At 35.5% G+C, this 27819-nt stretch overlaps 1 protein-coding gene across 1 annotated transcript; it reads right to left on the bottom strand.

Annotated features, from left to right (window-relative positions):
• Positions 1–24262: 24262 nt before the first annotated feature.
• LOC113338384 lies at positions 24263–27819 on the bottom strand. The gene is made up of 2 exons (XM_026583817.1): positions 27303–27819; positions 24263–27153 (listed from the first exon to the last, which is right to left on the bottom strand). Exons 1-2 carry the CDS (start codon positions 27688–27690, stop codon positions 26270–26272), a joined length of 1272 nt encoding a protein of 423 aa, XP_026439602.1. The 5' UTR covers positions 27691–27819; the 3' UTR covers positions 24263–26269.

Raw genomic sequence — 27819 nt, 5'->3', positions numbered from 1 at the left:
TCATACTCATGTAAAATTGTATTTTCTAGGTGATAATTAGGTGATGGAGAATGAGATTGATCTTCTCAGATCTCTTAGCTATATATACAAGTAGTAGTGGAGATGAATCCGTAGCAGTAACTGATTCGTTTTCTTCTCCTCTTTGAACTAAAGACAAGAAAGGGTTAAAGATGGAAGAGATGATTTAGTAGTCATCATCTCGCATGTGCTACTGCTCGTCTGCTACGGAATTTACCGATATTGATAGTGATGTTGCATGCTTTAGTGTCCACCAGAAAAGATGTTGCATGCTATAGTGGTCTTGCCGCTCCTGCGTCTTATGTTTCCTTTCAGAAATGTGTACTACGTACGTCTCACTTTTCTATCGTCCTTCTTTTCTTGTCCTAAGCTTTTGTTTCCTCGCATGTGATACTGCTACGTACCTGGCTTTGATGCTCCTATGACCTCTAGTTTGGAAAAGAAAAAAAAAATAATAAAGAAAGAAAGAAAGAAATTTGTTGGCAAGGTCTTTGGCCGAGAATGTTTTTCTTCCGATAATTTGAATAAGTAATCTTTGAAAATGTTACCTGCAACGTTTCAGCCGAACGCACTCATCCTATGGCCAAGCACTATGATATTTTTATTAACTGATTCTGGGTATAACTAATATTTTGGAAGTTGGACCATTTCGTTGCTTATCTATGCATGTATAGCTAATCTAATTCAAATAATCCGAGTCAATCTACTGTCTCATGGCAAAACCTAGCATGTATGTTAACAACCATTTCATTTCATCTATTTTCTTGTTTGTTCTTAAGGAAATTACACACACGTTGTTTCTGTTATGTCAGAGTCGTTGAGGGTCTTGGTAAATTGTTTATGCAGGGAAAGAGGGACACAGTGAGAGAATAGTAGTTGGTGATAAATGATAATGCACTTTATCTTGTAACAAATTGGAAACAAACTATCGTTTCTAGAACCTTCTTATAGAATCCTATTCTTGTGGCTTGAAATCCAAATTTTTTTGGGGGCTTTTTTTGATCATGAAATAGCAAATCCAATAGCCACTTATCCTATTATTGAATTAGTGTTAATTAGGGTGATTAAGTAAACTAATTACGATGAGTGTATGAATTAGGATTAATCACTGCACTTTTTTTTTTTTATGAATAAGGCATTTCATTGAAAAGGACTAAAGATCCTACGAGGCTTAGGTTACAAAAAGAGTAGAGCCATCTAATATTGATCCACACGAGGATACGTTGATATTAGATTTATCTACTAATAGTTGGTTTTCAATACAAGTTGGAGGAGTGTTTCCCCACAAAATAGGATAGCTTAAGGATTTAACATGTTTTGCTAGAATGTCTGCTACCTTGTTTCCTTGTCTTGGAACAAAATAAAAACCTAGGAAATTATTACATAATTGAGCCAGTCTTTTTGCTTCATCTAAATATGCTTTTGTACGCCAAGAGATGTCTGAGTTCTTTCCATGCAAGAATTTGAACAGGCTTTCACAATCTCCTTCTATGCTGAAGTTTTCCAATCCATTTTCCTGTGCCCAAGCAGCTTGATATACCCCTACAGCTTCTGCTTCTTGTGGATCTTGAGATGTGGACTGGCCAGCTTTTCCTCCTCATGTGTTACCTGCATTGTCTCTCAAGATTATAGCATAACTGGAAGGTAAGATGTTAGAAATCCAAGCAGCATCAACATTGATTTTAAAGTTTTTTCCTAGTGGTGCCTTCCAGACAGCTGCTATATTGTTCTTCTGATGGTTGGTTTTTGTACTCTGTGAACTCCTTTTATTTGACCAGAAAGCAATATATCCTTGAATTTCCAGAGCTAAAGATTTAGCGGATGTTGATTTGTTTTCAAATACTCTGTTTCACCTCTCCTTCTAGATGAACCCATCTTAGTTAGCATTAGTTCCAATGAGATCTCTCTTCTAGGGTTATTGATCCAATCCTTATAGAGTGATAGGAAGTTACTGGAATTGTCTATGTTAAGAGAAATTGGGTTGGGAGCTAGGTTCCATACTTCTGTGGCATAGGGGCAATGTAGTAGAAGATGTTCAGTAGTTTCGGTTGCAGTTCCACACATAGTACATTGTAGCTCTACATCCCTTACCTTCCCATACAATTTAAAGTTAGTAGAAAGAGCATTTTGTTAACATTTCCAAAGAAACAATTTAATTTTTTGTGATATATCTAATTTCCATATAGTTGTCCAAAAAGATTCAGGTAGGTCTAGACTAACTATTTCAGTATTAGTTTCATTCTGTTTATCATACAAGGACTTAACTGTGTAATCTCCTGACTTTGTTAAAGTCCATCTTAGTTGATCTTTTCTAATGATATGGTTCTTATCTTTAAATAGGGGAATGTTCCTAATTTTGTTAGTTATTTCTGCAGGTATAATAGAGTTTATGATATCCATATCCCAAGAGCTAAAGATTGGGTCATTCAGTTCTGATACTAAGTTAATGTGAGTGTATTGAACTAGACAAATGTTTTTGAAGGTGTATGTTAATCCTGGGATCCATTTTTCCTTTCAGATATTGATATCCCAACCATTACCCACTTCCCAGAATCTATATTTATATATTAGTTTTAAACCTTGACTGATGCAGTTCCAGGTCCAAGAACCATTGGTTTTTTGCTTTGGCTCTAAGAGCTAAGGAATTTCGAAAATATATATAACCCATTGTTCTAAAATAGATTTGCTTATCACAGTAATATTGGTTTATTACCAACCCCCAAACCTTCATTATAGATTATGGCATAAAATCTTTCAGTATACTTGCTAGGGTCTTCTCAACTTCTGTTTTGAAGTACTGGGAAGTGAGAGGAGCTCTTAATAACTTCCGGGGGAGCAAACTTATCTTTTCAAATTAGGGAAGTAGATCCTAACCTGTTCATCATCACCTTTAGGAATAATGAAGTCTTTGCATGGATCTCAACCGATGGACCTGTTGGGGTTTTGTTCCGTATACATAACCATATGGATGAAATTGTACTTTAGGTGACAGTTTTTAAAGCAAAACAGTGATCTAATGCTGTCAAAACCGTGGCTAAAAGGCTATTTCGGGATTAAAGTGTCTACAAGGTTTGTTTGGATTAGGAAACTCGTATGACGGTTTGGAGGAGTTTTTTTCCAAGTTTAGGGTTTCCTAATTAAGGTGTTAGACTATTTTTAGGAGTTTTCTAAGACTTGAGGAGCAAGGATTAACTACTATATAAGAGGGATTATACGGTGAGGAGAAATCATTCTCTTGGTTAATTCTCTTGAAGAATCCTCTCTTTATGAGAGTGTTAGGGTCACAAATGTTGTGTCCTATAATGGTTGGTGACTGGGCAAATCAATGTGAGAAGAGAGACTTGTAGTGAGAACAGGTATGGGAGAAATCTAGGATTTCTAGGGTTCATATGGGGAAGCTAGAATTCATGATGTTCTTCATGTTCTTGTCTAAAGTCGAAGCAACCATGGCGGTGGAGGTTTATGGAAGAAGGAGAGGAAGAGGTAAACTCTTTGTAATATGTCCTGTTGTTTCTAACATTTAGCGCTAGTGGGTTACATAACTAGTTGATTATATAATGTGTGTCGATGTAATAACTTGTTATGATAATGAAGATTCTCGGGGTGGTTTTGGCCATGGATGTAGCCTACAAAGGTGAACCACGTAATCTTTGTGTCGTGTGTGATTGTCTATTATCGTATCTATCATATATTCGTGCTAGTATTATTCGATCATGCTAATCTAAAGATGTAAGTAAAGGATTCGAGATAAGTTATCCAAAGTAGGATGTTTCGTGGAATTTACTTCTATGGAAACATGTTGGTTCGAGATGAACGTAACCTCGGTTTCCCGACAGGACCTTGGTATTTATTCGGGAATGTTCTTGCGGCAACAACAGCTTACCAAGGAATGAGTATCTCTACAGATAAGGTCAAGGAAATTCCTCTATGGGATACTTTGTCTAACACTAAGTCCGAACACAGGAAAAACCATGAAATGATAGGGTTAATTGCAAGTAAGATCGGTCAGGTATCAAGTGTTTTCAAAGGAAGTGAAACACCTGATTTCCAACCAAGAGTTCTTGTTTGGGTTAATATTGAAAAGATCGTAGTGGATCACTTGTTAGTCAAAGTAGAAAGATTCCCAGTCAGTTCTATCTATTTCAACTATTTGAACCCACCTTCTAAGTTTTATACGCGTTGTTTGCGTCTAGGGAACAAAGTAGGTGACTGTGCCATTCTAAATGGCAGACCCCTAGAAGATATCTATGATATCTCTGTAGATTCACCATACCCAAGTGATGATATGAACTGGTTGAACGATGAACTATTATAAATCTGGAACCTTAAAAACAATCATGATTGTCATGGGAAAACTGTTCTTGTGGATTCTTATCTATATCAACTAGGATTACGTGAGACTTTCATTTATTTTTAGGAAATATGTGCAAGAAACTGCTTTTCAATATCATCAACAATCCTATGAAGTTCTTGGATCGTTCGTAATTGAAGAGGATATGCCTTAAACATCGTCAACTGTTTTAGGAAAACGAACATTTCCTTTCAACTTGCAGGAAAACTTCATTCCTCTACCGGACTCGGAGGATGAATCGTTTTGTTCTGCGAACTCGGAAACTTTCCAGTTATTGCTGAGCCTAGATCTTCATAATCGGTGCTACAGAACGGATCCGGTCTTCTGCAGGATATCTCTAACCCGGTTCAAGTTCGGAGTTCTGGTTCTCCCCCTCATGTGGGGAGAAGACTTCTTTTAACTCTTTTGAAAATGCTAGGGACTCATTCGAATCCCCAATTCCAGCTATCCCCTTATATCCAAATCCCTCTGTCTCCTCTTCATTCCCTGATATCGAAACCCAAATTTTCATTTCCTCCAATTTTAAAACTCTTATAACTCATCCAAAATCAGCTTTTAAAATCTCTGTATCTAATTTTTTATCTTCATCTCCTTCGGCAAATCGTTGTTCTTCTTCCTCAATTAATGAAAACATCCTACAAATTGACCAATATGGATCCAATATTGAACAGAAAGTTCAATCAAGTGCCATCTTTCTAGTTCCATTCCCAAACTTAACCCCTTTGAAGCAGCAGGAGGAGACATAGGTAATTTTTTATAACCATCTCTTTGATTATTACTATAACCTTCTTTTGCTTTATTTAAAGAGGAATGATCCGTTGACATGGTTATTGTTTGTGGGTGAAAAGTGCTTCTGCCAGTTTTGGTAATTTTGTGTGTATGGATGAAAACTGCTAAACCAAGAAATGGTCATTCCAGGTTTGCTTCGGTCACAAAGTGAAGGAGAAGGGTTGGTCTTAGGGAGGGAAGCGAAGAGAGTGTTGAGACCAGGAATAGTTGATTTTGAAGGTGGTGGTTATTTATGACTTGTATCAGAAAGTAGAACTGGCTCGCAGAATGGAAAGTTACTAGGTGATTTCTGGATATTGTGTTGTTCTCCGACCAAAACTTGTTGTTTGGTGGAAATAGGTGAAACCTATTTATACAAGTCGTAGTAAAACGCACCCTGGTCTCGTAGGAAGTGGAAACGATTGAGTAGTGGAAGAGTGGAGTAATGTTTAACGTCGGAATTTATGCTTCCATGATCAAGGAAACGTTTACACCATTACTTCTTGCCACTACTAACCGCCCTTCTTCATGACACTTTCTTGTAACAGGCGTATTGCACGCAGCACGCTGTAAACCGCCAAACCAATACCCTGATGAGTATCCCCCAGTTTGTGACATGTTTGATGTCTCGAGTGTTTTCGTGGAAAACATGTAGCACTTTGCTACATGTGGAAAGTTAAAATCAAGAGGCTTGCCGCAGGAAAATATCATGCGATGCTATTAGGCTTGTCTTGGCAGGTCGCCTGAAACTTGCCACAATCCCGCCATCTCGGTGGCGAACTTTGATGTCTCGTGCATGTGAGTGGCACGGTGGTGCAAGTGGCGCCTGGCGTAGCCATGGCCACTAGATTTAGGTGGCGGGTCGCCTAAAAGTTGACACAAGTCTGTTAGTTTGGTGTCAAACTTGGATGGTTGAGATTGCATCTCATGGGGAAGGGTAGCCGTTGATTGTGGCTACCTTCCGTTGGCGCCTGACAATGGCACGATGGCATGCTAGTGGTGTCGCGGCATGGATGGTATAGTTTGTGCATGCCAGCGGCATGATGGTGCAAGTGGCGCCTGGCATAGCCATGGCCGCCGGATTTTTTGGCACGTTGGTGTTAGATTCAATCGTGGTGTGGAAACATCAGTTTTAATGGCCACATTGATTCCCATGTTCTGTGGAACATTGTTTGGTTCGGTTGGCGCGGAAACTTTGCCTAAATTAGGGTTTGGCATGTTGAAACCCTAATTAGCGTATATAGCATGTAGTATACAGTAGGTGGCACGTTTGACATGTGCACTTGGCATGCCTGTTTGGCGTGTGCGATTGGCATACTTTTGGCATGTTTGGTATGTCGTTTGGCATGTGCGCCTGGCATGCGCGTTTGGCATGTGCGCATGGCATGTTTGTTTTTGGCATGTTTGACATGTCGTTGGCATGGTTTTGGGAAGCCAACTTGGTAGGGTAACCTTTTGACACAATTTCAACCCTTTTTAAAGTTGTGCCAGGTTTAGAGTAACCTGATTGGTAAACGAAAGTAGGGAGCCAGCCAAGCATGGGCGTGGCCACACCTTTTTGTGCGCGTGTCAGGTTTAATGCGACCTGATTGGTCGATGGGAAATAGGGACGGCAAATATGGTCCCAGCCACAACTCGTTGAGAGTGTGCCAGGTTTAAAGCGACCTGATTGGTCGACAAAGGAACAAGGGATGGTTGGTTAGCATGGGGCGTGTCCAAGTGGCGCCGGCTAGCCTATGCCATGGCCACGCTTCCCTCGTTGTTGCTCCTACTCCGAGGCTCTGCTTATTCTTTGCTTTCTGACTAAGTATTTCGTGCAAGGGTCTTAACCTTGGTACTTGGAGGTCCGTTCTACTCTGCTGCGAGTGAACACAAATCCGTCATGCCATACCAATATTAAGGGTTCTGTCGGGGAACATAAGCACAAGAAAAGTACTATTTTGTGCAAGGGTCTTAACCTTGGTACTTGGAGGTCCGTGCTACTCTGCTGCGAGGGAACACAAATCCTTCATGCCATACCGATATTAAGGGTTCTTCCGGGGAATATAACACATGAAAAGTACTCAGTGAATCTTATATTAATAAGTAATATAGGCAAGGCGCCGAAATTTACAGAACATCTGGGATGGTTGCTACATGCGCCAGTCTGGATAAATTTCATGTAAATATATTGAACGGCTCAATAAATATGCCAGTGAAGAGGTTGACACTTATGGCTCTGCTTCCTTCCAAAGTGACGTCACATCAGATGCAAGGTTTTACGATTTTAACCCTAAGTTAAAAACCACCATCAACAGTTATAATGACATAATCCGTTGACATGGTTATCATTTTTCTACCAAATTCAACCGACAATGAATTTAAAGCTAATATTTTGGCGACATGTTCCTTATATAAAACTCTACATTTTACTAAAAATGAGAGAATTCCGAAATACGAAACTTCACCATCCACAAATTTTAATTTCAACTGTTAATCTTCAACGGTTGATATTCAAAATGGTAGATGGTGGTCGTACACATCTCGGAATGCTCTCATTTTTGGTGGGAGTGTATATACTTGGTAGAAAAATTAGCGTCAAACTCATCGCCCTTGGGTTTGGTAGAAAAAATAACGTTGAAATGTCAAGATTATGTCATTATAACCATGTCAACGGATCCTACCCCTTAATTAAATTGCTTGATTACTTATATTAGCTCATATTATTGTCCATACTAATTCTGCTAATTTAAATTTTTTACTTACTCATTTCAGCATAATTTTATTTACATCTTGTTACAACGTTTCATTCTTTCATTTTGGGATCTTTTAAGTGCCAGCTTCACATCTCTACAAGTTAGCATAACCTGTTTCGATAAGATTTTCCTTAGTATAGGATGAAGGTCTTAGCTTGGAATGTGCAAGGATGCAGGAATCCATTAACACAAAATCACTTGACAAACTTTATAAAGACTGAGCAACCTGAAATCCTTTTCCTTTCAGAAACAAAAAATTAAAGAGGCTTTGTAAAATCCTTAGTATCAGCCTTTCCAAATTACCACATTGATCCCATAGATACTGCAGGAGGCCTTGTAATAGCATGGATATATGGATTTTATTTTTAAGTAGTATAGTGGAATATCAATATGATAAATGTAATAGTTAACACAACATTCGACACAAAACAATGGGCTCTTACATGTTTATATGGCAGTTCATACCCTTCCAACAGAAATTTAGCATGGGACTTCTTGGAAGATTATAAGTGTGCAAATAAATAGAAGGAAGATGTCCTGGATAGTCCTAGGAGACTTTAACATGATATTTAACCAATCAGAAAAGTTAGGAAGGCTACCTTTCAATAAAAAAGAATAGCGAATATTATTATAACATTTTAGAGAGAGCTGGCTTATATGATCTAGGATACTTAGGTTCATATTTTACTTGGGACAATCATAGAGAAGGTAGTCAAAACATACAGGAAAGACTTGAGAGAGCAGTGATAAATGTTAACTGGCATTCACAATTCCTAAATTCTTCCCTAGGACACCTAGTGGCCACAGGATCTGATCACCGCCCTATCCTTCTCAATACAGAAAACTCTAGTGCTAAACAAGAATGGGCTTTTAAATTTTATGATACTTGGTTGAAGGAGAGTTCTTGCATTCAGGTAATATAGGAAACATGGAAGGAGCACAATATAGAAGATGTATCACAAAGCTTAGTTACAAATCTGAGTACTTTAGTTACCAACCTGCTAGATTGGAAGAAAATTATTTTTTGATTACCCTCAAAAAAGATAAAACACCTCTTAAAAAACATTGAGAGATTAAAAGGAAGTAGGTATACTGAGTATCAACAGAAAAAGTTGAAAGAAAAACTACTTGAATTAATCATTGCACTAATTTTATGAAAATCAAAAAAAAAAAAATCATCATTTTTTTTATCTTTTTTTTTGATCAAGTAGGAGGATTCTGAGGTCTTTCTTTAAATTCTTTGAAAATTAACCACCTAATATGGTGGAGCGTATCTTTAAATTACTCAGGATAACCTTATATTTGGGATTCAAATCGGAAAACATTCATTAAAAATCTGGGATTTTTGTAATTTCGGTTGGGAAAACATCAAATTCCATCCACAACAGACACTTTTTCGGTCGGGCAATGATGAACTTCCAGCCGAAAATCGACACTTTACGGCTGGGTTTTCCCATCCGTAAGCACTCTCGGCTAGGCCGTAGACCTATACATTTGACTTTTATATATTTTGATTATCAAAACCATTTACGGCTGGGAAAACCCAGCCGCAGGTCTTAGATAAGACTGGGAGAACTAGCTGTAAGCTCAGTTGCGGCTGGGAAAACCTAGCCGAAATCAGACCTCTCTTTTTTTCAATGATTATCGGAATTACTTACAACGGCTAGGAAATCCCAACTGTGAACAGCTAATTACGGATGAAAAATAAAATATTCCCAACAGTATACCTATTTGACGGCTATGAATTCTATTTTTCTCACCGTAATATAAGATTTACGATTGGGAAAATAAGAACTCCCAATAGTAAACAGCTTCAGAAACATTTTTTTTTTTTACCCGAATCTAATCGAATCAGATTTTTTAGTCATTCACAAGAAAAAATAATTAATAAGTTTCCTTTATTTTTTTCTTTTAATGATCATCATTTTCATCATGATGAAATTCTGATCATCATTTTCATGTGATTTATGAATGAGAAGAGAATGATGAGAAGATAATAATTTTGGGTTTTTCTTATGATCATAATGGTGATATCGTCATCTTCATTATGATTTGTAAACAAGAATAATGAGAAGATAATAATTTTAGTTTTTTTTTATGATCATCATGATGCAACAATGATTATCATCTTCATCACAGTTGATGAATGAGAAGAGAAGGAGAAAGAAAAGATGATTGATTTAGGCTTTTTTTTAATGAATAGTTTGATTTTGGTTTATTTATGTGTAAGGGTAAATTGGACTTTTTATATGTATTAGGTCCCCTGTCCATGGCTTAGTTTCAACTATCATTTTAAGCCCCCAAAAAATCATCCCCAACCGTCCCAATGATAGGATTCTTCTTATATCTCACTCTTTCTATTTCTTACACGAAATGGTGGTGGTTGACACATATAACAAGAATAAGAGGTTCACATTATCTCTTTATCTTTACATCCCCAATATCGCTGCTGATTCCACCTTGTTCAAATCTCTTTTTTGTTTTTGTTTTTTGTTTTTTCAAGAGCTAAGATGTCCTAATTCGTTACCATTTTTGTCATTCTCAGTAGTAATAATGATTTATTTTCTCAGGATAAATCATTATCATTAATATTGTTGTATTTGCTCAATGTTTTGAAGATAAGAAGGTTCACTGTTTTGAAGATTGTTGCATTTAATTTCATGTTGTTCGGGATACATAAGAATTATCATGATTATTTTTGCATTTGCTCAATGTTTTGAAGACAAGAAACTCTTCGCCATACTATACTTCATCAGGTAATCTTTGGCTCCTTAGGGAAATTCCTGTGGAATGAACAAATCAAAACGGATTGGCAAACCAATAAATTTGTTGATTTGTTAGTGCGGTCATAGATTAGCCGTGCGCTTAATGAACAACCGCGCGGACGAACTTGGTCTGTGCGAATCAAGTTAAGCTGTAGGCGGTTCTTATTTATTCGCGAGCGGTTCCTCTTCATCCATTGAGTGCTACTTTTCAATTTATTATAGTATATTAATATAACTCAATTTTATATTATTTTTATATATAATTGTTTTTGTTTAATAATGTTAAAAAAAATTATTGGTGAGACCATATTTTTATCTAATATTTAATAATGTTAAAGAAATCATTGGTGGGACCGAGTGATTAGACTTTTTCATTTTTCTCTGGTTTTTCATAGTGAAAAATCATGTTTGTTCATCCACATGGCTTAACAAAAAAAAATGATGACTTCCATAGGAATTTCCCTTAGAAATTGCTTTTAAATCTCAAACTCGATTTCTTCACTGCCTTTAAGACCTTCACACCTTAGAGAAGGGCTATGGGGTTGATCCTCTCGATCAAATAATAGAGTTGATCAAACTTGATCCTATTATAGGTAGATGGAAACACTCTTAGTGGCAATGACACTCCATCACTTAGTCTATCGGTAATTTAAAAGGGTCTCAGAAACTCGGTGCTTGCAGCTTTGTGTGCAACGGCTTAGATGGCTGGTTAGCTTACAAGTTCAATCAAGGTAGAATTTTTTATTTTTGTTGTCCATTATAATAAATGTATTTGCCAGTATTTATCTTTGTCTCTGAAAAATAGCAGATACTTTTTGTGGGTTTTGACAGTCAACAGTTTTCTATGAAATCAATCGGTGTTTTGGTCCGGTTTTCTATGAAGATATTTTGAACGACCAACTCGAACCTAAGGTGAGAATTCAGGTAGAACCGATCTTAACTTATGAGAGTCAAGGTAGAATCGGTCCCCACCTATCTTGGGATACTTGGTAGAACCGATCCTAGATTTTGTTGGGAATCTTGGTAGAACCGATACCTATATTGTGAATCTTTGTAGAACCGATCCTATCTTTTGTTGGGAATCATGGTAGAAGTGATCCCTACCTATATTAGGAGACTTGTTAGAACCGATCTTAGCTTTTATTGGAATCATGGTAGAACCGATCCATACCTATTGGTAGAACCGATCTTAATCTATGATGGGAGTCATGGTAGAATCGGTATCAAGAGAAAAACCGATTTCAACATTCACGTATCACTTTAAGGTTTGAATATGTATATAACTTTTATCGCTGATTTTTCAAAGATATTCCTTGATACTCAAGGTGATCCCAAACCGAAATATTGAAAATATTTTAATTAAGATTTTTGAACTATATATTTTTTATTTTTCCAGCAATCAAAAACATATCTCTAGAAAAGCTATATTAGTTAAGTGCTAAACTAATATCAAAAAATTTCTTAAGAGAGATTTCGGAATTACAAGTTGGGTATTAGTTGGAAATATGAAAACTGAAATTAGGTACCATATTGCATATCTTGAGAATCTTTTAGTTTAGGAATTTCATTGTTGTCCAAACAACTTGGTCTATAAATGTTTATGTTCTTCTTACAAACTATCCTTAGCCAGGCGAACCTCATTGTTTCCAGCGGAGCCTACTACTAGTATTACTTGTAATACTATACCGGAAAGAAAAGTACCCTAATTAGGCGAAATCTCTTATGTTCCTCATTTAAGACTTTTTTGGGATCAAGAAGCTGTAGCAAGTATCGTTGGTGGGAAACTTGACAAGATCATATTTAGTTTTCGATTATTGATTTAATTGACTAACGGTTGTTGAAACTTTCATTGCACCTAGTTTGATTATTCTTGAGATTCTTCTCCTCTGACATAAGGTCACTCAAACTAGATCAAAATATCGACAGGATCTTCAGAACTGTTTTTAGATCTGATGACAACTTGTGATCATCCATTGTTAACAGACTATGTTTTGTGTGTGATTGATCATAAGTGGAATCAAGTTTGTGGTGTGCGGGGAATTAAAGATTTGAAGACAAAAATATTTGGTTTCGCATCTTGTGATATTACTATAGGCATGCATCTTGATTGGCTGGGATCCAACTAGATCTAATTTATCTGTGATAGACTTGCGTTAATCTAGTTGTATAAATCGAAACTATCATTTGGTGGTATTCTTCTATACCCGAATCTGATAGCCTGTGAATCTATATCTAATTACTTTGGTTATAAGATCCTGACTGATCTAACCCGACAAAGGAGTTTACTTGTTTACGGAAGAGCCTTTGTCAAAACACAACATATCTTTATTCTTAAAGATTGGTAGACAAGTTACCACACGGCTTTGTTCCTTTACTGTTTGGAATACGATCAAAATGAGTTGAGTGCTTAAGACTTTGCATCGGTAAAGTGATTTTATGTCTTGGAATTCACGTGCAGTCGCCAGACGGTTGTAGGTGCAAGTATACTGATCAGGGAACTTAGTGGGGTAGATTACTTGGTCTCAACTATATGAAGTTGGCTTTGTTCTTTGTATAGCGGCTTAATTCTAAAAGTGCTCAAAACTGGACTAAGTCTCGGGTTTTTCTGCATTTGCGGTTTCCTCGTTGATATCGTACGTTGATATGAAAAGATTGTGGTGTACTTTGTTACCCTTGTCATTTCACTTATAGAACCACAATTCCATAGAAAGCGTATTCCGTAGAGGCATTTCCTTTGGGGATGCAAGGAATGGCTTTTCAAAAATTAAGTTCAAAGTTCAAACTCATTTTTAGCCACGTTTTTCTTAATACGTGCCCACAATTCCTTGTAATTAGGAATAGACAGCCATCGGAGTAAGCATTCTCACCCAATTCGCTAGATCATCTGATCCACATATCCGAATTTTTACGGGTGGGTACCCAGTCCATCCACTGATGGGTTTGACGCGAGTGCATTCTTCGAAATTCAATAGATTTTGGAAGGGTAATTAAAAATCCGTTAGATATCCACATCAATTAAGTTAATAGTTATTCTTTTGTTGTACACTTATCTTGTTCATTATATTTATGATTTGAAATTATTGTGTCTAGATATGATTTCTTATTCTTTTGTGATGAAGTGTTGTTCCCTCACATTATTTTATAGGTAAAATTATAAACGTTAGTATCAAATGACATTGACGAGTTTTATTACTAGTATTTGATAATTGGTGAAGGTTAGTAAAGGTTGTTAACGATAAATTTTGAAACTTGAAATTGAAATTCTAACAATCTAACCTAGAACCTAATGAACCGAGCATACAAAAGAAGAAGTCTTATCTTATGACTTTAGTTAGTTAGTGATCAAAGTCGAGAGTTTCATGAAACTTGCTGAAAGAAGACTGATTCTTATTCTACAATAAAAGATGATGAATGATCAACGCCACAAGCACATCAAGTCATTTTTTCATTCTTTCCTTACTAGAAAGACGATTCGAACTTATAGCAAAGAGGGAACTATAACTTGAGCTTTTCCTTAAGTAATCAAAACCAAGAAAATATGGGGGATTTTTTCAATCCCTTTACCTAATATAAGAAATTTTGATTTGACGATAAATCGTCGTTTGAAAGAAGAAGAAAAAGAGGGAGTGGAAAAAATAGAAACGGAAAAAAAGAAAAAACAGATTCGAGAGTGTTTTTCTTTAACTAGTCATAGATTTTGGTTTAGTTAATCAAAGGATAATTTTAACATTTGATACACATTAGGTTTTCCCTATTATGACCGGTCTGGCAAGTATCGCACAATGATTGCGCGTTACAGTGTTGCAGACCAAGTCAGCATTCTGCCGTAATGGAGCAATGCAAAGCCATAATAGCGCAATGCAAATCCATAATAGGGTGTCATGTACCAAAGTACAATGAAAAGATTGGGTGGATAGATTGAGGATAAACCTCTCTTGATTCGTGAGAATCAAGTTTCTCTGAGTTCAAAGAACACAGCCTAAAAAACAAAGTTCTGTTATGGATTAATAATTTAATGAGTTTTTGAAAAGATGAGGGTACCCAAATATACCTCAATCTAAAACTTTTCCACGTATAAGTTCATTCTCCGAAAGTAATTGTCTATTGACTGAGTCGAGACAATACAACTATTCGGTTCACATTTCGTGTGATCGTCTATAGATACGAGATCGAGACAATACGACAACAAGATAACTTGTGTGATTGACTATGGATACAAGATCGAGACAATACAACAACGAAGTATGTTTACTTAATAAAAGGTTTGGATTAACCAAACACAATAGGATTTTTATCAAGTAAATAGGAATTAAAGTTTGTGTATTTTACTATTAATGATAATAAAACAATTATAATTGTGGAAATAGAAAAGTAAAAGACACAACAAAATTTTGTTAATGAGGAAACCGCAAATGCAGAAAAACCCAGGACCTTGTCCAGAATTGAATACTCTCAAGATTAATCCGCTATAAAAAATCTAAACCAACTTTGTATAGTTGAGACCAAGCAACTAAACATACAGTTTACCTAGTTCTGTATGTATTCCCACGCCTCCAACTTGGAATAAGTCACATACTTGGAATAATTCCTTTAGTTCGTATTCCAAACAGTAAAGGAACAACAAATCTGTTTGGAAACTACTCTTTTCAATCAACGTGATATGAGTTCTTCCGTTTATCCCAATAAACTCCTTTGTCAGGTCCTTAGATCTATCAATCAACAATTACCGAAGTAATCGTTTAGAGATTTTGCAATCAATACTCTTAATCCAAAAAAATGTATTGATGGCGATCTACTCAACTAATCAATCAAATCTATCACAAAGATAAACCGATTATAGTCGGATCCTTTTCCAGCCGAAACAAGTATTGTGCACCAAAGATTATGAACCCAAATCAGAAATCTTCTTTATCTTCTTTGTCTTCAAATATTCTTAGATCTTCAATAAGCACATGCACACACAATCAACTTTAATCTCTTGTGATCAATCACACATAGAAAGTCTGTTAACGTTGGATTATCGCAAGACGTCTTTAGATCTACAAACAGTCTAAAGATCCCCGTCGAAACTTCGATCTAGTTTGAGTGAATCTTATATCAGGAGAGAAAATTCTCAAGCATAAACAAACTAGGTTCAATAAAATTTCAACAACCGTAAGTCAATCAAATCAATCGAAAACTAATAATAAACAACAATTATCTAGTTTTCCACCAACGGTACTAATAGAGCTTCCCAATCCCAAAGAAGTCTTTAAACCGAGAGGCCGTAACAGATTTCTCCTAATTAGCTTACTTTCCTCTCCGAATAGACGGCTCCACCAGTAACAACACAACTAGTTAGTTTTGCTGGCTTTGAGGATTAGTTTGCTCGAAATGCAAACTTCAATATTTATAGACCAAGGAAGTTTGTACACCATGGAATTTCCAAAATCGAAAACATTCTCAAGATATGCATTAATGCCCAAATTCGGTTTCCATAATTCCTGGAAATGCTTTGTCCAAATAATGACCAAAATATCAGTAGAAAATATTCAATTAGCACATCACCAATTTTAACTTTCTAAAGATACGCATTTAATTGTTGGAAATTAAAAACATATAAAACTAAAAACCTTAATTAAAAGATTCTCAATTTATTTCGATCCCGGATTCTCCTTTATCTATTAAGGAATATCTTTGAACAATAAAAGATAAGCGTTACTGCATATGTTCAAAGTATGTCGACATCTTAACTTTGTAAATCCTTTTTCATATTTATAATCTTGGAACCGATTTGCCACACTTCCAAACAAGTTTAGAATTGGTTCATCTGATTTCCAAGAACTATGTGATTGATCAAGAACATTCAATCACCAAACATGGGTTCCACGGTTCTACCAAAACAAGTTTCGGTTCTACCTCCATGTGGGTACTAGAATTAGTCACGCTAGCTTTCCAAAATTTTGACTAGGTACTAGGATCGGCTACCATATATATATGGTATCTAACTTGTATTTGGTGCACATGTCCATATGATTGGTTCCCAATAACTAAAAACGCGTTGCCCATGTTCATAGGATCGGTTCCCAATAACTAGAAACTTGTTGCACATCTTAAAAGGATCGATTCCCCTTTTGTGATCGGTTGCACCTCTTCATAGGGTCGGTTCCCCAATGTATAGAGTTGGTCATGCTAATAACAACAAATCAATCATACCATCTCAGGTGATTACTTAAGATCGGTTTCACTAGTAAAAGTCATACCAATACAAAAGTAAAGCCTTGTGAATAGTTTTACCAAGAACATAAACAAGTCATGAGCGGTTATACTAATCACACATATTGGTAATCCAAAGATTTGCAATGAATAACAGATACCAATAAGCCTAGTGATTTCCCTTTCGATTCACAAAACAAGCTTATGAACTTACTTCCTTTAAACGAATGTAAAACATTGTTTCCTAGGATGAAATCTTCACCTTTACCCATACACATAATCACAATAGCATTCATACGATTATGTCAATGTCTCATATACGAAGTTCAAAAGATAAGCATTATACTTCGTATTGTATTCCTTAATACTACGTATAACTAGAGTATAATCATTCATAGCTTCGCAGTTATGTTTTCAATATGCACGACTTGAAAGATACGTTAGGGAATGAAACGGTTCAAGTCAAATATTACTAACCTCGAGAGGAATGATGATGTCGTCGTTGTAGCTCCTTACTTCTTCACATTCTTCAAGTCTTCACGTAATACTTGTAATGTCTCATATCCTAATACTTTCAAGCTAACCTATATGAAGCTTACTCTAGCATATAATCAAGCGACTCTTTAAATGAGTTTTGGTTCACTAAAATATGATAACCAAACTTGACAAACTAACGCTTGGTGGGTTCAACCGAGCTATTATCTAACAATCTCCCCCTTTGTCAATTTTAGTGAAAAAAATCTTACATCATACGGATAAACAAATTACAAGAATTCATTACACATGCGCTTGATTCCAAAATTCAACAGCACAATAACTTGTATACATTCAATCCATAATTGTCGTTGTTGACATTATAATAACAAAGCTAATACTCCCCCTAATGGCAAGATAGGTAAATTTTCAATCCACACGTCTTTGTTATTCGAATTCCCTTTATAGGTATGATATGCTATTCCCCCTTGGTCTATGCTTTACAATTTTTGTTAGATAAAACGTTAAAGCACCATTGTCCTTTCCTTAGTGATACCAAATCAATATAAATCAAAACTAATATCACTTGTTTACTCCATATATTTCTCCCCCTTTTTGTCACAAAGTGACAAAGGTACGAGCAAATAAAGGACAAACCAAAAGGATTTTAAAAATCTCAAAAGACTTGCAAACCTATAAGAGTTAACCACGAGGGTTCCACACACCATTTTAGATAACCAATATCAAAACCGAAACTACAAAGTAAATTTTTTTTGATATGTTACCAAGGAAACAATTTCCCGAAGCAATTTTCCCTAATAGTTTAGCAAACCAAAAATTGACTAATCACTTTAGTTCCTTTGCTAAACCGATTGCACAAATACAATCGCTTATTCGATAAGACCAAAGATCAGCATTAACTCTTTTTCTCATCAGGTTCTAATTATTCAAACAAAAAGTTAGACCTTTAATTTTAAACAAGACAAGTACTAGGCTAGTTAACTAGCATTTCTTGTTAAGGCATTCAATTAGACTTGAATAACTGAAACCTCCACTTTGATAAGTCTAACTAAGATCATAATTAAATTAGTTTCTCTTATTCGGAATAGAATTTGACTGAACAATTCATCCCGGAAACCTTTTGTTGAGCCATAAATAATTCATACAAACCAAATAAATCAACTTGCATAATTATTTATCTCATCCGGAATCAATTGAAACAACATAGACATTAAAGCACCACAATTGCACTGTAATTTCGTAAGCCTAAACAATTGATACCAAACAATAAAGCAAGATAACAATAGTTTTTCTTAACCGGAAAAAATTGAATCACACATCCATACACAAACAATGGAATAAACATCAATTGTACCGAAATTTTGTTAAGCAAAATCAATAAATATATGCAATAAAATCAGGCTTTTCTTAAACAGGAAAACAATTAACTAACAAGGTCGTTACCTCAAATTCCGCATCCTCTTCTCCAATTCTTCACATATTTCCATAGAGGATATCATCATGTTGTCATCCTCTCGTAAGAACAAAAGAACAACAACAACCAACCTTTACCAGAGAAAGGTTGAAAACCGGTTTTAACTATTGCAATCCAAAAGTTGAAAACCCCGAAACACATATGCCTTTATGTTAAACCAAGACGATCCAACATATTGTGACTTTTTCACATATTGTTTCAATCGGAACCCCTTATGATCCTTTGATAAAGCCTACCAACATGGGCTAGAACTTAATCCCGCTAAACCAAAAAGTCACCCAAACCATAAGGGTTCACAACATATGAGATCGAATATCAAGGTTAGAAAACCGAAATCAAACATCCCATAAACATACATAGCAATAAGATAAAGCATTCAAGCACAGGCTATGAATCGAAAACTATCACAAGAAAAATTATAAACTAATAATTGTTTTCATAAATAATAGATAGTTTCATTCAAGTAGGCTTTACATAAAGTAGCCTAGTTTTAAATAAGAATTTAATCTTATTCATCTTTATTATCCTCAGTTTCCATGATTTCATCAAGGTTTTCTTCAAACAGTTCCAGATTGGCAGAGTGAAAACTAATCATCTGAAGATCATGAAAATCTCTGTAAGATGCCCAGCAAACAGCATGAAAAAAAATTCCTTCTTAGCAACTGAGGATAATTATTTCAGGAGTTCCTTTCTCCCAATCAATTCAAGAACTCCTTCACACAAACTTGTAGCCCTTACTTCCGTAAGAGAGGGCATGATCTGATATGAGCACAAATCAGAACAGAGTTCGAATCTTCCTTTATTAGAGGAATCCAAAACGCGTTCCACTTCCTGAATACAGTATTCTCCCACAATCTCACTGTAAGATATATTATTCTCAGTGAAAAGAATTATGTGAATTGTTCTAGTTAATAGATCATGAAATCTACAGGAGTATATCAAATCGGATATAGTATTCTTTAGGTCTTTCATAATTGAAAACCATGAAAGATTTGAATACGAGTCGGGTTCTTATATGATTTTTATCAACTTATAAAAAGAAACTTTTTATTTGAATCATTTGAAGATTTTTCTCAAGAGGAAATAATTGAAATTACCCATTTTAAACAAATTTCTATAACACAAGGAGTGTTCGGGTACGGAGAAATCTGTTCTTATGAAACAGTACATTATTCTTGACTATTTTTCATTTTCCATTTCTTGAGAAATGATATATCATCATAATCAAAAAATGGTTCAGATACTTTTCCTTTTAAAGGATGAGAGACAAATCTTGTCCGTTTGAAATCATTTTTCTTATGTCCCTTTTTAAATGATCTTCGAGTACACTGAGTAAATCAATAATCAATATAATAGTTCTTTTCTCTATTTGTTGAGAGCTGAGAATCAAGATTCATATTTCTCAATTCGTTTGATACGAACCTGAGAGCATTTTGCATTTTTCGAAACTTGCATATCTTCTGAAGATGATTTTTACTACCGCAAGAGTAGCAACGTGTAATAATAATGGGATTATAAAGTTTATTGTTACCTTTTTGTGCAAGATTGTTGATGACTCCTTTGTTTTTCTCCATTCTTCGTAGTTTCGACTTCTTCCTCCTTTCATCATCCTTCTTTTTCTTGAAACATTGATCATCAATGGTTTGTATGTCCCCATTAGTTCCTTTATAGCTATATTGAGTATTTTCATATGGGGAGTCCTTTGATTGTGCACACAGGGATTTGACAAACTTTATTTCATTGTTAGGAACAATGGTAATACTACCTTCATAACCTAAACCACGTGTGTCTCCATGACTTCTCCTTGTTTCCAATAATAAGGATAAGTTACTTGATCTCTCATTAAGTTTTCTCAAAATAGAGATTTCCTCTTTTAATGTAGCATTTTCATTAACGGCAGTGTTAAGAGTTTCCTCTAAATGCTTTAAGTTGGAAAGAAGACTATTTTCCTTTTTCTTAAAGTACTCTTGCTGAGAGTTTTGTTCTATTTTAGAGTCATCCAGCTCTTTTTCTAAAAGACAAACCTATTCTAGGAATTTATCCAAATTATTTTCACAAGTTTTTACACGAAAACGTTCAGTATTTATCTTCTCCTCGAAGTCACAAACTTGTTGTGAGAATTTTCCTTTTAGATAATTATGTTCTTTATCGAGTTTTTCAAACTATAGAGTTAAATCCCGTTCTATTTCAAGTGTAGAAAGAAGTTCACTAAAAAAAAGAAGAAATTTTTTACTTAATTCCTTTAGTTCAGATGTTTTCACACTTGACCTTTCATCAGAGATCTCAAGAATGGAACTCAAAAATATCTCAGAAGAAGTACCATCTTTTGAGCAACAAGAGTTTGAACAACTATCTACTTTTGAGCATACATCTTGTGATACGTTAACTGAGTCTTTCTTTAGTTTTCTCTCTCGCTTAACTTTCTTTTGACTCATATCTTATAAGTTGTATCGCACCAAACACAGATTGTTACATTTTTTCGTGTTTGCCTGCTCTGATACCAATTGAAAAGACGAGGGTACTCAAATATACCTCAATCTAAAACTTTTCCACCTATAAGTACTTTCTCCAAAAGTGATTGTCTATGGACTGAGTCGAGAAAATATAGCTAATCGGTTCATACTCCTGTGATCGTCTATGGATACGAAATCGAGACAATACGACAACAAGATAACTTGTGTGATTGACTATGAATACAAGATCGAGAAAATACAACAACGAAGTATGTTTATTTGATAAAAGGTTCGGACTTACCAAACACAATAGGATTGCTATCAAGTAAATAGGAATTAACGTTTGTGTATTTTACTTCTAATTACTATAAAACAATTATAATTGCGGAAATAGAAAAGTAAAAGACACAACAAGATTTTGTTAACGAGGAAACTGCAAATGCAGAAAAACTCTGGACCTTGTCCAGAATTGAATACTCTCAGGATTAAGCCGTTATACAAAATCTAAACCAACTTCGTATAGTTGAGACCAAGCAACTAAACCTATTGTTCACCTAGTTCCGTCTGTATTCCCATGCCTCCAACTTGTAACAAGTCACGTACTTGGAATAATTTCTTTGGTTCGTATCCAAATAGTAAAGGAACGACAAATTTTTTTGGTAACAACTCTTTTCAATCAACATGATATGAGTTTGATAAAAGGCTCTTCTGTTTATCCCAATAAACTCCTTTTTCAGGTCCTTAGATCTATTAATCAACAATTACCGAAGTAATCGTTTAGTGATTTTGCAATCAATACTCTTAATCCAAAGAAATGTATTGATGTCGATCTACTCAAGTAATTAATTAAATCTATCACAAACATAAACCGATTACAATTGGATCCTTTTCCAGCCGAAACAAGTATTGTGCACACCAAAGATTATGAACCCAAATCAAAAATCTTCTTTGTCTTTGTCTCCAAATCTTCTTAAATCTTCAATAAGCACTTGCACACACAATCAACTTGAATCTCTTGTTATAAATCGCATACAGAACGGAGTCTGTTAACGTTGGATTATCACAAGACGTCTTTAGATCTATAAACAGTCTAAAGATCCTCGTCCAAACTTCGATCTAGTTTGAGTGAATCTTATATCAGAAGAGAAGATTCTCAAGCATAAACAAAATAGGTGCAATCAAAGTTCAACAACCGTTAGTCAATCAAATCAATCGAAAACTAATAATAAACTGCAATTATCTGGTTTCCTACCAACGGTACTAATAGAGCTTCTCAATCCCAAAGAAGTCTTTAAACCGAGCGGCCGTAAGAGATTTCGCCTAATTAGGTTACTTTCCTCTCCGAATAGGCTTCTCCACCAGTAACAACACAACTAAATAGTTTTGCTGGCTCTGAGGATTAGTTTGCTCGAAATGAAAACTTCAATACTTATAGACCAAGGAAGTTTGGTCACCAAGGAAATTCCAAAACCGAATATATTCTCAAGATATGCATTAATGCAAAATTCGGTTTCCATAATTCCTGGAAATGCTTTGTCCAAATAATGACCAAAATCTCAATAGAAAATATTCAATTAGTAAATGCACATTACCAATTTTAACTTTCTATAGATATGCATATAATTGCTGGAAATTAAAAGCATATAAAACTAAAACGGTCCGCGAGTTATAACCCCAAAGGTGTCACTATCCATCCACAAAAAAACCGCCAAAATTTGGGGGTTTTGTATCAATTTAGTTTAAGATGGAGTTTTAATGAATCCCAACATTTGAGTGGGGTTTTTGTACCACAAGTTTTGTCACCTTGGGTTTTTATGACTAGTTTTGAAACTAAAAAACTTAATTAAAAGATTCTCAATTTATTTTGGTTCGGGATTCTCCTTTAGCTATTAAGGAATATCTTTGAACAATAAAAGATAAGTGTTATTGCACAAGTTCAAAGTATGTCGACATCTTAACTTTGTAAACCTTTTTCATATTTACAATCTTGAAACCGATTTGCCACACTTATGAACAAGTTTAGAATTGGTTCATCTGACTTCCAAGAACTATGTGATTGATCAAGAACACTCAATCACCAAACATGGGTTTCACGGATCTACCAAAACAAGTTTCGGTTCTACCTCCATGTGGGTACTAGAATTAGTCACGCTAGCTTTCCAAAATTATGTTGACTAGGTACTAAGATCGGTTCCCACATATGTATGGTATCTAACTTGTATTTGGTGCACATGTCCATAGGATTGGTTCCCAATAACTAAAAACGTGTTGCACATGTTCATAGGATCGGCTCCCAATAACTAGAAACTTGTTGCACCTCTTAAAAGGATCGATTCCCCTTTTATGATCGGTTTCAACTCTTCATAGGATCGGTTCCCTAATGTCTAGAGTTGGTCATACCAATAATAAATCGATCATACCATCTCAGGTGATTACTTAAGATCGGTTTCACTAATAAAATTTATACCAATACAAAAGTCACGCCTTGTGAATAGTTTTACCAAGAACATAAAAAAGTCATGAGCGGTTATATTAATCACACATATTAGTAATCCAAAGATTTGCAATGAATAACAAATACCAATAAGCCTAGCGATTTCCCTTTCGATTCACAAAAAAAGTTTATGAACTTACTTCCTTTAAACGAATGTAAAACATTGTTTCCTAGGATGAAACACATTTACCCATACACATAATTACAATAGCATTCATACGATTATGTCGATGTCTTATATACCAAGTTCAAAAGATAAGCATTATACTTCGTATTGTATTCCTTAATACTACGTCTAACTAGAGTATAATCATTCATAGATTCGCATTTATGCTTTCAATATGCACGACTTGAAAGATACGTTAGGGAATGAAACGGTTCAAGTCAAATATTACTAACCTCGAGAGGAATGATGATGTCGTCGTTGTAGCCCCTTACTTCTTCACATTCTTCGAGTTTTCACGTAATACTTGTAATGTCTCATATCCTAATACTTTCAATCTAACCTGTACGAAGTTGACCCTAGCATATAATCAAGCGACTCTTTAAATGAGTTTTGGTTCACTAGAATATGACAACCAAACTTGACATACCAACGCTTGATGGGTTCAACCGAGCTATGCTCTAAAGTTTTCATTACAGAACAATTAGCTTATAATGCTAAGCTTCCCTTCCTTGCATCTAACGGCTACTACCAGCACAGATGGCTAAATCTTACCCATCCCATACAACTGATACTAAATACTACCACCTATTATTAAGCTAAACACTACCACCAACAACTAATACTAAATACTGACACCAACAGGATATGGGGCACTCTCTTCACATGAGGCACATGACATTCCCCACCCCTTCAAGACATCCTTGTCTTCAAGGATGAAAGAACTGACTAGCAAGGTTGTCTTGGACAATCTTCCGAGAGCAATCCGTTGTACTCATCGGTTGAGGTGTCTTAATCTTTCCAGTAGAAAAGGTTGTCAGCTGCTTGAAGTTACTGATTAGAAATCTGGAAATAAAATGTTCAGCTTTAATAATTCCTTTTTTTAACCTGTCAACCATTTTGAGTCTCTGTGAAACTTCTAATTTTAGCACGTCCACCACAACTTTCTTCCTTTCATTAATTGTGCATGCCTTAGGTTGTAAGCCATAAGTAATCATGTAACTGCTCAAAAACTTTGTCTTGGATCGTTACCACATAAGTGGAAGCATCTACTTCATTGGGAGATGAACTTGTTGACGTCCCAGTAAGAATCCAATGCTGACTAAGCATTCCCATTGTCCTATCTGAGAACTCAAGCTGTATATAACCCCTTGGTTGTTGATATGCCTTACACGTCAGTGTATCGCAGCACATATGTCTATGTTTGACAGAGTACAAGTACTGGAGAACAAATGCAGCTGAATTCTCATTTCTATGTTGGATAATTTCAGCTTCACTCCTGCTCCAATTCCACAAAGCACTCTCAGGAATGTTAACAAGAAACCCAGGTACCTTCTCTGTAATTCGCATTTGAATAACAAATGTATCTTTCATAAAAAAACTAATTTTACCTATTGCACCATGTCGTGAAACCGTAAAAAATCATCTATAATCATTCACTTATGTGCTTTGAAACGCGATCCAACTAGCAACACCAAAACTCTTAGAATTAGATTTTCCTAAAATGGGTTTAAGAATTTTTCCTTTATCAAACAACAAACGAACACAGCTCAGAGAGACAGGTTGTCCAAGTAGCTTGATGAAAAGCTATATAACACAATTATTAATTCTCGTACTCCATAAACTTGTTGAGCCTAATCTGAATTTCCACTTCAAGTACTCGAACCATATCAGCACATTCATAATACTCATTACTGTGAGGAATATCGGAGTTCCACTTAACATTGCAAAGAACTCCAACTTGGTAAAAAAAAACCAGTGCAAATACCTTTAGAACGGTAAGAGTCTCATAGATCGCAGGAGCAAGCAAGGTACTGTGCATAAATAAGCCTGAATTTAAGACATGAAGTAAGTGGGTAGACACCATTTTGACGTAGATATAAGATCTCATAAGCAGGCCATAAAAAAAATTGCCACAAGTATCCCAAGGCAGCAACACATGAGAAGGAGAAGCTCGAATTTGTACTTTACAGGCCCCATGATAGACTGTAACTGCCGTATTGATTGAAAGAAAATTAATGTTACCTGTTAAACTCGGCACAAGAATCCTTAAGACATCATATTTATCCTTTTCAATAAGAAGAATCTTCATTGATCGAACATGGAGGCAATTTACACCTGTAGGTAACCTATCTGGGAGCTGCAAACATAAGAAATCTGCAACTACACAACAACTCCATAGAATAGTATTATGCATTTTACTAAACCATACGTATGTCTTATCCGCCTCATACTTCTTTATGACTTGAGTTACCACTAAATTACAATATGCAGTACCTCATTGAGACATTTTACTAAGCAGTGGATAAGCCTGCACAGTTTCAACCACTCCCTTCCACGGAATCTTGGTTATCCAAATCATTTGTAACATTTCGATATGCACCTTACTGTCATAACAAGTACCACTATCATTAAAATTCCATGCACAGTCGAATTCGCATACAACAATTCCAATCCATGCCCATGATTAAGAACCAGTATGTAATTAAATGTTCCATTGTAATTATTCGTAAAAATTGATCTATCAAACCCCTTCCCGCGATCAAATAGGGAACAAGTATAAACAAAGTAAAGGTAGAAGCAAACACCACCAGTATAAATCATACAAGCTGGTACAATTGAGCAAGAATTAGATAGACCAATACTGAATTGATAGTCAACCACAGAATAAGAAAGTCCCTGAACTGTTCCACGATTACGACAATGCTCTTGGATGAAACTATGAAAGAAGATAGTTGAAGCAAACTGAATTTTGTGAAGCATTAGCAAAAGAAAATTTACTGCTCTCCGCATATCAACCATATGAAACATCAACTGATTATCCATCTCAAAAGTAATTACTTTAGCCAGTAAGAATAATAAGAATCTATCTCTCTCAGTTATGTGAACAAACATTTTCTTCGCAACATGAATTGCAAAATCATTAACACATAAATGAGGAAACGAATGTATAAACTGCAATTCTGAGTCATGCCGCAGGCTAAGAAGCAATTGAAGAAGTAATGTCGTATAAGTAAGTGATGGTATCACAGTACACTTACCTCGATCAAATAAGGAACGAGTATCATCACGACGGAGACCAACACAATCCTTACGAAGTAACTTGTTATGAAGAAGGAATAACTTCATTAAGTTTGCAGATATATCAAAATTCTTCTCAGAAATTTTGACACAAAACTGCATCTCTATATCTTTCATGTTGTCAAATGTAACTGGAGATAACTTGGAGAAGCCATTAATTTCTGATTTTGCAATGTCTTCAAATTGTAAGTTCATACCAGTAAATGAATCGAAATCGACAATATAAAAAACCCACTTAATGAGTTTGAAATCTTTTCCACGATCAAATAAAACGCGAGATAATCAGAAATAACGGAAAAACTAACTTTACCCGTGTTTATGTGATTATTCCTATCAAAATCATTCACGGTAACTTCACTGGTTTCTTTAAATTCAAAACTCACAACATCAGTGGAAGAATCAGCTTCGTTTTCAGCAAGGAAAAATGGAGGAACATACGCCAATTCGAGAGAATCCTTTTTTTCATCAACACCAATAGAAGTTGATTTGATTTCCTCAGATGGAGAAACAGTGAAATCCCCAATTGAATCAGGAGACTCTTCCATGTTTGATGACTGATGTGGATCGATTCCAAGCAGATTTAGAATAAGATCCAATTCGGTACTCATAGAACTAATCACAGATTTGATTTCAGTGATTGAATGTGTTTGTTGAGCAACAATTGATGAAATCTTCTGAAGCTTTTCTGTGGTGGCCATGGCTACGGGTTCTAGGATGGAGTCTGATACCAATTGTCATGTACCGGAGTACAATGAAAAGATTGGGTGGATAGATTGAGGATAAACCTCAAGCTTCTCTGAGTTCAAAGAACACAGTCTAAAGAACAA

Source organism: Papaver somniferum, unplaced genomic scaffold (assembly GCF_003573695.1).
Source record: "Papaver somniferum cultivar HN1 unplaced genomic scaffold, ASM357369v1 unplaced-scaffold_19, whole genome shotgun sequence".
Classification (NCBI taxonomy): Eukaryota; Viridiplantae; Streptophyta; class Magnoliopsida; order Ranunculales; family Papaveraceae; genus Papaver; species Papaver somniferum.
This window is presented reverse-complemented; position numbering and strand designations above follow the sequence as displayed.